Source organism: Cavia porcellus, unplaced genomic scaffold, assembly GCF_034190915.1.
Source record: "Cavia porcellus strain 051 isolate PalLab524CR breed Dunkin Hartley unplaced genomic scaffold, mCavPor4.1 scaffold_11, whole genome shotgun sequence".
In the NCBI taxonomy this organism is placed as follows: domain Eukaryota; kingdom Metazoa; phylum Chordata; class Mammalia; order Rodentia; family Caviidae; genus Cavia; species Cavia porcellus.
The window spans coordinates 43,818,405-43,831,537 of NW_026947494.1; the positions used below are offsets into that span (position 1 = coordinate 43,818,405).

The 13,133-nt window shown below is 32.2% G+C and overlaps 1 protein-coding gene across 1 annotated transcript in view; it reads left to right on the forward strand.

Annotated features, from left to right (window-relative positions):
* The window catches only part of Mtrex (Mtr4 exosome RNA helicase), an 83,194-nt gene that overhangs the window by 38,551 nt on the left and 31,510 nt on the right, over window positions 1-13,133 (forward strand). The window contains exons 12-15 of the mRNA XM_003470260.5: window positions 1,114-1,193; window positions 2,320-2,430; window positions 3,914-4,015; window positions 8,032-8,157. Of these exons, the coding sequence (XP_003470308.1) occupies window positions 1,114-1,193; window positions 2,320-2,430; window positions 3,914-4,015; window positions 8,032-8,157 (419 nt within the window). The remainder of the gene's footprint in view (window positions 1-1,113; window positions 1,194-2,319; window positions 2,431-3,913; window positions 4,016-8,031; window positions 8,158-13,133) is intronic.

Genomic DNA, 13,133 nt, shown 5'->3' on the forward strand with positions numbered 1-13,133 from the left:
GTACATTGACTATAAACCTCTTTTAAAGTCACACAGCCAGATAGAAGCACAGCCTGGCTATAAATTGCAGTGTGCTCATTCCTAGCTTACTTGTCATTAGGTTCTGCCTGTAGCATTCTGTTCAGTAAGAAGTAGTATCTTTTTCTTCCCTGTACTGGGGACCAAACCAAGGGCTTTTGCACTGAGTTACATCAACAATACTTTTTATATATTTTATATTGAGACAGGGTCTTACTAAGTTGCCCAGGCCAGGCTTGAACTTGAAATCCTTCTGCCTCAGCCTCCCAGTATTCTGGAATGACAGATATTTTCCCCACACTTGACTGTAAATAATATTTTATCTCATTCAGAATCAAACTGCAGGGTTTTGTTTTGTTTTTTATCAAAATTAGTAAAGGCTGGGGATTTAGCTCAGTGGTGTAAGGACTTGCCTGGCAAATGCGAGGTTGTGAGTTCAATCTCCAGCACCAAAAATAAATTAATAAATAAAATAAAGCAAGCAAGCTGGTGTGTTATGTATTTTAAAGCAAATTCTTTCTGTGAGTCAAACTAAAATGGCAGATAATCTGAATACCCTTTTAAACCCAGTGGTGTTTTATAAGTGAATTACTCTGATTAGAAATGTTTTTTCTTTATCGGTGCTGAATACACTTAAAGTTTAGAGTTATCTATTGATTATTTCAACTATTATTTATTGAGTTCCTATTATTTTTAGATATAGGGCAAGAAACCAGTGTAATATTTAGAAGGATGGACTCTAGAATTGTTACTCCTCTAACAGTACCAGTGCTATTTGCACTTAGTCTCACTTTTTTAACGTGCAAAGTATGGGTAATAATAGTTCCTGTGTTCCATAATTATTGGAATTAAATGTTCCTTGTGAAGTACTTAGTTAATTAGTACTGTGTTTATTTACTTTTTTAATGAATTGAGTATGCTAGGTATGTGTTGAAAGGCAGTGAATTTTATTAGTTTTACAGTGCTTTTTATCAACTTTTTTTACTCTTACATACTGGTTCTTTTATCCTTTATAGATTTGTATTCTTGGTAATGTGTGTAGTTTGGTATCACTGACTCATTTTAAAATTTATGTATCCTTGTGTTTTCTCTTAGATGAAGAAAAGAAGATGGTTGAGGAAGTATTCAGTAATGCAATTGACTGTTTGTCTGATGAAGATAAAAAGCTCCCTCAGGTGAATTATTGCCAGTAAAAGCATGAATGCTAATAGATAGCGTGTATTAACTTTTCATTTCGATGTTTTGTTGCTGTTTACAGTTTTTACATTACAGCATATGGGTTGCAGTATACACTAAAATGACTCCTTAGTTCACATTGTAACCTGCTGACAAAGTACTAACAAAGACTTGCTCTCTGAAGGTACTTTTTTCTAAAAGCTAGCATTGTCTAGAAATTAGTGCTTGTGTACCTTTTTTTTTTTTTGGTATTGAGGATTGAACTCATGACCTCCCATTTGCCAAGTAGGCACTTTCTCTGCCTTGAATGAATGAATTCTGTAATTTTTTTTTTTTTTTTTTGTCTTTTTCTGGTTTATCGGTATCAGGGATCGAACTCACAACTGCCTGCTTGCAAGACAGGCGCTTATGCCACTGAGCTAAATCCCCAGCCCCCATGAATTCTGTAATTTGAAAAGGACCCACCATATAACTGCAGTAAAATGTTTCTTATCATTTAAAATTACAAGTTATTTTTATTATTTTCCTACCCACCTGAATTCCAAGTATTGAAGGACTGAGTTATTTCTTTATATATTTCTGATGGTATTTTAATGACCTCTTTGAGGGTTGGTTTTTAAATGAAATGTATATTTATGTTAAATATATTTTATGTAATATATTTGAGTTAACTTATCTATTTTTTAAAAGGCAGAGTCTTGCTATGTTGCCCAAGCCGGCTTTTAACTCGGGTGATTCTTCTGCTCTGCATCCTAAGTAGCTGGGACTACAGGGACAAGCCACCATGCCTGGCCCTTTGTATAAATACAAATGCTGCTGTCATGACTCATAATTTTTGGAGGAGACAAAATGATAGTAAAAACTTTGAAATAACAAAGCATTTATAAAACTTATTTAAACACGCTTATATGTTCAGGTTAAAGAACCCCAAGCCAGAATTTTGTTATTTTATTATTCTTTGGGAATGTTGGTTTGGGTTTTAATTTTATTCCAAAAGACTTTTATTAACAGTTTCTTTAAACAAAAGTCATTCCTTGTTCAGTTACCATTTTTCTTAATTTGTAGCTTAACATTCTTAAATTCCACTTTCCTGATATCATTATAAATGTTACTCCAAAATCACAGGTTGAACATGTACTTCCTCTTTTGAAGCGAGGGATTGGTATTCATCATGGTGGTTTACTTCCTATTTTGAAAGAAACTATAGAAATTCTCTTTTCTGAAGGATTGATAAAGGTATGATTTTATTTATTATGGTCCAGAGTTGTGTTCTGTGTACATGTTGAAAATGATAATGGATGTTATTTATAGGCAGTTTTATTTTATTTTTGCATTGTTTTGGATCGAACCCAGGACCTTGCCCATGGCTACTTACTGTACCACTATACCAAGTTCCTATGGGCAGTTTTGTGGTTTGAGAGTGATTTTTTGTCGTTTCCTTGAAAACTGTTATGGAAAACTCACATGATGAACTTGGGTTTTATGCAAAATACACTTCACAAATTTTGGAGCATACATAAGGGAAAAAAATAATTTGTTCTTAAAAGAGGTATTACCACTATTGGATACAGTAGGATTTTGGAGAAGATGCTACTTAATGATTGCACATAGAATTGCTCCAATAACTAGACTTTTTACATATAAATTAAAAGGATTTAGAGAAGACAGATTTGTTAGACTTAGGGAAAAGCTTCTAGAATATTCTGATTGAACCCAGTGAGAATCTAATTATAAAAAATGACAGTGGTATCTACTCAGAAATGGTGTGTGTTGAAAATGGGAATCCTCAAAATATAGTTTTATTACCTATACAGGAAAGTCATTACAATTTTTTAATTCTTGCAAGCATTTTATTCTGAGAACTTCAATCCTAAATGGAATATTTTAAAGGTAACAAATTTAATAATTGGTCAGTATTTATACTCGGGTCCTAGTAAAACCTTAGTGCTTTTTTTATACATTGTAAATTTTACAAGTCTTAATTTTATAGGCTCTTTTTAAGTAAGTTTCATAGTGGTTATAAATTTCAAATAAATCAGTTGCACACAAAACCAAAAAAGATCATTCTTTTTCACTTCTTAGAAATGTCCACTAGTATACATTCAAATAATACATGTTTTATTTTTGAACCAAAGGTCATCGAATACCCAGGTTATTAATTGAATTTTATCACATGTGGTTCTTTGTTCTTTTTAATGAATAAATGGCTCTCTTTTGAGATAAGGTAGCATCTTACTGATGAAAATTTAATAGCTTATTACTTTACTTTTATGTGTATATCTTTGTGTGCCTAAATCAAGCTTATTATTGCTGTCAATAATGTCTCAAAATTTAACTTAAGAATTACTGATTGTGATTGCCCCTTGGAGATCCCAGTAGTGAAGTTGTCCCCAAAACTACTGTATTATCAGTGAGGTAGCCAGGAAATTTGTGTTTAATTAGAATATTCTGCAACATAGTATTTTGTCCATTAGACCAGTTACATTCTCTCTCCTTGCCATACTGGTATATAAAGAAACTTTTCACTGAATTAAAAAAATTTGGAATTGAAATGGATAGTTACATAATTTTACATGTAAATACTGAAATACATCAGGGAAAGGCATCTGGCCTTGTTATTTTTGAGGATCACATAAAATTAGGAATTAATGATACTGTTTATACTTGAAAATTAGTTCTCTGTAAAATCCATGTTTTAATTATGTAATTACTCACTTAGGCCTTATTTGCAACAGAGACTTTTGCTATGGGAATTAACATGCCAGCTAGAACTGTTTTATTTACAAATGCCCGTAAATTTGATGGGAAAGATTTCCGATGGGTAAGTAACATTTTGAAATAATTTTTATTTTTGTTTTATCTAAAATGACTTTGGCTCATATAATCTTTGAGCATCAGTTCCATATGATTAAAAATTTGTACCTGTCCTAATAAGGTGGAGCTTTCAAAATCTGAAACTTGAGCAGTGGCACATACTCAAAAACTTCAGATTTTGTAGTATAGATTTTGGATTTTCAAATTAGGAATGCTCTACTTGTAATACTTAGGCAAATATTCCAAAGTCCAAACAAACTGAAAAATCTGAAATACTTCCTATCCCAAGTATTTCTGCTAAGAACTACTCAGCCCATATAAAAAGTTCATCAAGGGTAGTTTTTGGATCCTTTAATTTCTGCCCTATCCTTTTCCACACTCAGAAAAATAAAACTCCTTTAGGATAAGGAATTTAATGGTGGGAAATAAGTGTACAAAGGATTAAAAAATGCATAAATTCATAAAACATTTTAAATCTAGAATTTTTATTTTTTAAAGTGTAAGACATTTAAAGAAAGTATCACTACTAAAATGGCTGTATTGCACATTACTATTTTCCCTCCAGGTTTAAAATAGTTCTAATAAATTCACCTACAAGTCTTTTCCAACAGAGAAGGAAGGAGAGAAAGTTGGGATCTTGGGTGAAATAGTGAACTGGTATAAAAAGTAGATTTTTTTTATCCAGGCCAAATTTAAAATATGGGCTTAAAACTTGGATAGATAGGTATTGGGATGCTGAGATAAAAACAAAAACTAAAAATAATCTTAGGTTTAATGAAATTTAGTAGTGGGTGAAGTTAATGGCTATACAATATGTCTGATCATGTTATATCTAAATATTATAGAAGGATATAGTGTCAGAAAGGAATTTGGTTATGTACAGTGGGCCAAAAAAGGTTCTATACAGGAGTCTTTAAAATAAGCAGTAACAGACAATAGATGTTTGCCAGACAGGCAGTGGAGCATTGGGAGGAGTATGAAGCAGGTGATAGAAGAAAGATTAGTTATTTGAGCATCCAGTGTGAGGTGAAGACCTATATAGCAAAAATTTTAATGACAATCATACCTTGATACTTGACTGCTCTGAAACTCACCATATTTCATACTCAAGTCATTTTCATATGAAAATTTGTTCCAGTGCTTGTTTGCTAGTTTGTGTACAAGCTAGAACTTGTAGGTGTCCAATGCCTGGTGACTGCCTCCCTTTTCCAGTCAAGACAGATTCTTTGGAACTTTGTTTTCCTTCTGGAACATATTAATGACAAGTGCTGACTTAACACTCTAGGCTTTTACTTGACCTTTTATATTTGAAATTTTTTAGTAATTCTTTTGTGCTTAGAGAAGTTTCTAGCAGTAATAAACCCTGTAAATATGCATGGAAGAACTATAAAGGCAAAGCATTTTTTCTTAATTCTTTTTAATTACAAAATGTGTTAAATCTGAGGCAGTGCCAGTTCTCATTAGAAATTGTCACAGTCTTCCAAAATTTTTAGTAACTTGATAACTTTTTAATGTTTTATTTGTAAGTGACATAAAGAGGTTTAAGAAGGCAAAATTTAAAATATTCACTCACTCAAAAGAAAATAGAGTGTGAACCCTCAAGAGAAAGAGATGCATTATTTTCTGAAGCTGAAAATATTTGTTTTTAGTTAGTGGTTGGAAAGCTATGGAATTTGTGAAACTGTAGGGAATTATGTATTGATCTTAATTTATGTGAAAAGGATGGATAACCCACAACTCTATAATTGCCCATTTTACAGGTTAGAAGTACAAGGCCAGCATTTTTTTTTAATTCTGGGTGATCTCAGATGTTTTGCCTAAAAAACATTATTTGAACTGTCAGTCTGTTCCTTTGAGATCAAATTCCTGCCCACGTTTTATTAACTAAAGTAGTTTTTAGGCTTACCCTCTTACCAACCCAATTATTTAAATATAGGATGACCCAAAAGTTGCATTTTTTTGTTGTTTTTACAGGCTGATATAACAAGGGATATGCAAACGAGAATTTTATCAAATTTATTCAATACAAAAATCAACCAATTGAAATAACACCTGCTCAAGTAATGAGTGATGCTAGGAGTAAACAGGTTAAAGTATCTTCAAGAGAATGGGGGTGTTAGGGGCCCAGAAGAAAAGAAGCATAAAAAGTAGAGAATACAGATATATAATCTTGGAGAACTTCATAAATTTATAAATTATTTTCTGTATTCTTTCCTGCCTTCTTCTGTCTTACCACTGCCCTACCTCCCTTGGGCTTTGATCATTTATTCGTAAGGGATGTAAAAGAAGCTGAAGTTACATCTTTTGTGGCTATTTCAAACTAGTGATGATGCTGGTGGTGGTGGGGTGCTGACCCTACCTAGCCAAGGATCATCACTCTTACCCTGAGGAAGATAGGTTTTGCATGATGAACCACCACCTTTGATAGAAAAGAGGACCAGGACATCAGCAAATCATTGATGGTTGAGCTTCACTTTATGACCAAGTTAAATGATGAGGGGCCACAAAGTGAAAGTAGTACCTTTAAAAAGTTGTAGAAGTCAGATGCAGCTTTTGGCATAAACCTTTTACTTTTAATGTTAACCTCTTTTTGAAGAGGTGTTAACCCATAAATACAAGTGGAGTTTAAGAGTACATAGGCTCTTTCCTGCTTGTCAGAGAAATCCATTGTTCTCTTATTTTAGCACTAGTCAAGGAATACAGTAAGTAAAGATACCTGTTTTGTGATCGTAGGGTAACTTTTTTAAATTGAAAAAACTGATTTATAAAATACTGTTAAACATAAAGGAGCTAAGTTTTCATATTTATTGCAAATTAATGTAATTTTTTGTTATTCATAATTCTTTGGTTTAAAATTACTTGATTCCAAAGAAAATCCAGAGAGAATAGGTAACGAGGTCTTTGTGACTTACTCCTTCTCCTCTTTTGTTCCTTTGCAAGGATGGTTCTTGTATCTTGAGTAAGCATAAGTGTATAGCTAAATGTAACAAAAAAAACTTTTCTTCATGTTTGGAGTTCATAATTATGAAATTTCAAAACTGTAGTGTGCAATGTAACAGTGCTCTTGGATTCTTTGAAATTTCTTATTTTATTATTTTTTCAAAACGTTTCAATATTTATGAGATTGGCTTTCTGTTTTCCTTTTTTCCTACCATTTTTTGGTTCCACGGCAGGGTTCCTGTATTAGTCAGTCTTGCCTTATTAGCACAGAAGTTCTTACATCTTCACTAGCCACAAGTTATGTTTAGTCAAAATCGTTTTGTTTCATTTTAATGGCATCTAGACTTTTCACAGGAGAAAAATATATGTGGACTTACAGGAATAGCTTTTCCCAGTGTTTAGGTGGTTGCTTGCTGCCCTGAAAACCTATATATGGGGAATTGGTAACCTTTCTTTATGAGATTGTTCTTAATGACACATGAACTTTTAGCAGGCTCAAAAGGCACAAACCAAGAATTACGCTTTTTTAAGTGTTAGCTTTACTGTCATCTCACTTTGCAGATTCAGAAAGTTAATTATGTTGAAATTAGAATTGGTATTTGGTTGAATTTGATGTATTGTTGGGCTTAGCTTTTTTTTTTAACAGTATCTAATTGAAAAGTATTTTTATGCCAGTACATTTGCCAGTATTTCTTGATAGTTGTGATGTATTTGAAAACATACAATAGTAATTTACTTTAGTTTTAAAATTAAGTCATTTTGGAGCTAAAATTTAGTTTGAAACATTATTCCCAAACATTATTCGGCATTTTTGTGCTTTTGCTTAAACTCTCCTAAAACCTTTTTTCATTGCTGATGTTTTGTTTTCTGATGGGAAGGATGAAACCCTAGGGCTTTAAGCATATTAGACATATACTCTCTCCTGAGCCACATCTCTTGCCCTCCTAAAAGTTCATGTTTTTGATCATGTTCCTTTCTTGGGATATATAACTTGTGCTGTGAATTTTGCAATGAAAGAAAATTTAACAGTATATTTTTACCACATTGTCTTCTAAACTCTGAATTTTAATTTTGTTCACTCAGATTTCCTCTGGTGAATACATTCAGATGTCTGGTCGTGCTGGAAGAAGAGGAATGGATGACAGAGGCATTGTAATTCTTATGGTAGATGAAAAGATGAGTCCAACAGTTGGAAAACAGCTACTAAAGGTAACTGAGTTAAGGTTCTATGCTTTTACTAAGAATTCTAGGAATATGCTTCAGGGGACTCTTTGAAATTAATTGTATCAGTTCATGTACTTTCCAAAGTAGTTAAATTGATTTATTAAACTGGTAGAAGATGATGACTATTCAGAAAACTGAGATATACCCAATTCCGTTTAATAGGCAAAGAGCACTCATGATAGAGTATAAAGATCCCCAAAGTGGACCAAACCTCAAATTTAAGATACCTCTGTCTGCCTCCTCTATTGCATACCTTGCTTGTTATCTGTCAAAACAGGAAGTAGGACATATGATAGGTATATTTCAGGCAGTCAGCTTCCTCTACCTTTGCAAGCCCAAATAGTTTAATAAGTTAATTCAGCAATGTATCTTTCCAGTTAACCCTGTTGATGTAAAGTAGTCTGTATGTTTGAGCTCGACTGTAGATCATCCTTTTATTTCACTTGGTTTTTGAGTTTTGGGTCATCTAGGATTTGTATGTGTATTTCTATTTCTATTTCTTTCTTTCTTTCTTTTTCATTTTTTTGTATTTGAAGAGCTTCTCAAGAAAGGTTGACCTGATTGCTTTCCTTGTCCTACATTTAGTAGGTTAAAAAGCTCTAGAGAAAACAGGAGAGTAAAGTTAACATTAACTAAAAGCGTATTGATTGCCAGCTTATTAGCTATATAAAATGAAGCTTTGAAACATGGTAGGATTTGTCAGGATGTATGAAATAAACTATATTATTACAAAACTCAAGAATTTTTTGGAGAGTTTGAGATAGAATATGCTGAAGCAAAAATACATTAAAGTGTTTGTATATATTTTTTATATGAGTGAAGACAAAACTAGTCTATACATTCATAATGATCATATGATCTCACTTATTTTTAAAAGGTAACACTTAGATTAGAGTCATTTAGTTTTATTTAGTTCTTCAGGGAAGAAAAATTTATTTTTTAATTATGACTTTGGTTTTTAATTGTGTTTTTTAATTATGACTGAAAATTTGTTTTTTAATTATGTTCTTTGAATTGTTGCAATATTGTTTTTTCTCTTGTAGTCTATAGAAAACAACAGAATCACGCTACCTCCTACCAGTTGTCAGAGGTTTATACTTTATGACAGTATCTGGTTCCTTCAGTTTTCTTTTCATTTGCTTGACCTTTCAGGATTTGTTACTCTGTCTGAAAAATTGTATTGCCTGTTATTTAATATTTAGGACTTGTTTAACAACTCTCCCCCCCCCCCAAGGGGAAAAAAAAACTACTCTCTCCCCAGATTCCCTAGTACACTAAGCTCTGGGCAAATACTAATCTTGTTGTCTGTTGATGCTCCTATTCTGGACATTTCAAATACACAGATTCATACAATGTGTGGCCTTCTACATCTGACTTTTTTCAAATTTCCCCCATGTTGTAACATGTATCATTTCTTACTATTTTTCTTACTGGTTGCACCCTTTTAGATTCCTGTCAGCACTATATGAGGATACCAGTTTCTCTATTCTAGCCAATACTTGTTAGCTATCTTTCTGATTTCTTGCTATCTTAATGGTTGTGAGATGGAACATGGCACTTTGAATATTATTACTGTAATTAATTAAAAGGATATAGTTTAGACACATTTCTTTTATTATGACTAATTCTCCTATCGGAGTGTTTTCAAGTAATTTTACTACCATTAAAGAATATATGTGCAACTTAGAAACAATTAACAACTAATATTTACAGAATACTTAATATATCCCATAAAGTTATCAATAATCACTTAATAGTTACTGGTATAATGTACATTTTATAAATGAATAACTGATAAAGAAGTTAAAGAATTTGTCTAAAATTATATTGTTAAATATCAAATCCTGATTTTGAATTTCAGTCCATGTTCTTAACTAATACCTTATGCAAATAGATTTCTCAACTGTTAGCTCAAACGCAGTGAACATAAAATAGCAATAGTTCTTTGGTATACTCAATAAAGTAAATGACCTTAAAAATTAGTTTGTTATTATGTTAGGCTTGGTTTCTTATAAACTGCAAAAGTAATTGAGATTCACTATTAAACAGTATGACAACCTTGAGTAGAAAGATTAAAGTTATTTTCTCAAACTATCAGAATATAACTTCTTTAGTCATCTTCTGCAGTAGATCATAAAAGTAGATATATTCTATATTTATTGTCAGTAGTGGCAAGGTTATGCTCCAGTATATTACATCTTTTTTGTTTTGTTTTGTTTTTTTGGTACTGTTTTGTTTTGTTTTTTTGGTACTGGGGATCGAACTCAATGACTACGCTCTTGCAAACCAGGCACTTAAGCCACTGAGCTGAATCCCCAGCCCCCTTGAATATTATATAATAGGCTTCAAAGACTTACTTCTTTTACGCACTATTTGTTCATTATAGGTGGATAAGGATGCATTGTTTGTTTGTTTGTTCGCCTAAATTTTGGGGGGATTTTGAGACAGAGTGTGGCTGTGTAGCCCAGGTTAGCCTTACTTGAATTTACAGTTCTCTTGCTTCAGTCTTCCAGGTTCTGGAATTGTATACCTGACTTCATTATTACTTTGAGATATACAGTCTCCTGGAACAGAACCATCAGATGGGTGCATAATATTTAATTATTTCTCCTATTATTGCTGTTAGCCAGAAAGATGGCAAAATACATGGCAATTGCTTAATGGATAAAAGATAGTTGCAACAATTTTCAGTATCTCAGTATATGCATACAAATTTGCCAGGCAGACACTATGTTGCTGAGCTCTATATCTGGCCCTGCTTATGTTTTTAGAAAAATGTAAAAATACTATAGCAGTTTGATTAAATGTTCACATTATTCATTTATCAAAGGAAGATATTTCTTTACTTTTTAAATGACAAAATTTATTTCTTATATAAAGCTAAGAGTATGGTGTTTTAGTTATTGATGTATCCTTTTCAGTAGTGAGCTAGATTGTTAATGGTTAAGGAAAACAACTGATTTGAAGGCAAAATAATTTTAAATTCACTATTTTTTTTAAAGGAAATACACATACTCTTATCATTAGATTTGTGATGTGCTAGGAACCACATTCATGTGTTATTCCTCTCTCTATGGTTTGTAATAATAATAAAATACTCATTTACACAGGCACGTTTTAAACTACTTGCCTGAATAAACCGTATGTTCTAAAATGTAAGAGATTGTTTTAAGTATATTAGTATTTACAAAATATTGCAAAGCTGCTTTAGAAAATTGATCTGCTTTATTTTCTCATTCTTAATATTTTTTCAATAAGCAGTTTGGCGGCCAAAAAGACCCTTTAGAGTTTGCCTAGAATTTTTCAGATTTTTCATAAGATCTTTACTTATCATTGGTTGCCTATTTTGTTCCAGATACATTTTAGGTGACCCTTTTTATGAGACTATTGGTAGACTATTTGAGACTGTGTAAGTTGGCTAATCAAATTAAATACATGAAATTGAAAAACACATGATAAACATGTGAAAGTCTATGTTTAGTGGTATGTATGAATGATTGTTGACAGAGATACAGACTAACTACAGTATGAATTTGCAGTGTGACATTAGGCTCAGTCAATTTTTTTGCTTCTATTTGTTTAGCTTTGGCAAGTCCTTTCACCTTTTTGAGCTTCTCTTGTTCAAAATGGAGACAACAGAATCCAACTTGTGAATGTTGTTAAAGATTTAGTATATTTATAGCCAAAAAGCCAAAGAAACAGTTGAAGATTTTTATTTTGGATTGTGATTGACATATGGGGGGGGATTGCATCCAAGGCCTTTGTACTGAGCTACATTGCAAGTCGTTATTTATTTTTAAAAGTTTTATTAGTATATTTGCAGTACTGATCACATTTCTTGTGGGGAGTTGGTTCATATACATAACACATCTTAATTCATATTTCATCCCTTCACTTCCTCTCTGTCTCTAGGTCCCCTTCCCTTTTGTAAAAATCTGTCTCTAATTGCTAATACATCTTTTATTTTGCTCTTTATTCTGAGTCTCCCAAATAGTGTTCAAAGTTGGAATTCTGTAACATAAAACTGTTAAAAGAGTATGGAGTTGTACCCATCACACAGAGAATCCCACCAGGCTAAGGATTCAAGGAACAGAAAGTAATTTAAGACTTACTAGTAATTCCAATTTAGAGACATTTGAAATGATTTTGGACTGATTAAGAGTAAAGGTTTTATGAAGGAAATTATATACAGCCAAGCTGCATCAGAGTGGGAAGGGGTGTGTTTTGATTTTCAAAGCTAAAAAGAATTGACTTTTCTGGAAAGAAAAAGTTTTACAATCAAGAATTAACATTTGTTTGGGTCCTGTTTGAACAAAAGATTTATGTGAATATTTATGGATAAAAAAGATGAGTTTATGGTTTTGATTGCTAACTTGAATGTTTATTTCTGAGGCTGGTATTTCTCTAACCTCTTTACCCTTCATTCTTAGCAAACAATAGTTTTATACATTATCTAATGTACCTCTGTGTGTAGCTGAAGTTTAAAACTATGCTTTTAAAATTTTTTTGAAATTTTTTATTAGTACACATTTGTTTTACATAGTGCTCACACATGTGGAATTTGTACCTGTACATATTAAATCTTTTTATTCATTTATTAATCCTTTTTCTGCCATTCCCTTACCTTTCCTTCTTCCTCTCTCCCCATTGCTTTTAATTTCTTTTTCCTTTGTTCCTTTCCTTCTTCCTCTCCCTTGTTTCGCTTTCCATATAAACATATTCTTCCTACTTTCCAATATCTGTTCTTTTGCTCCTCATTTACCATTAGGTTTCTCAAACAAGCAAAACAATGGGGTATTTAAGCTTGTGTGTCTTATTTCATTTAAAATTATGGTCTCAGGGTGCATCCATTTACCTACAAATGATTCAACTTTATCCTTCTTTATGACAGTAATATCGATTGGATATAAATAACACTTTTTTCTTCTTATTCTTTTTTATCGGTACCGGGGATCGAACTC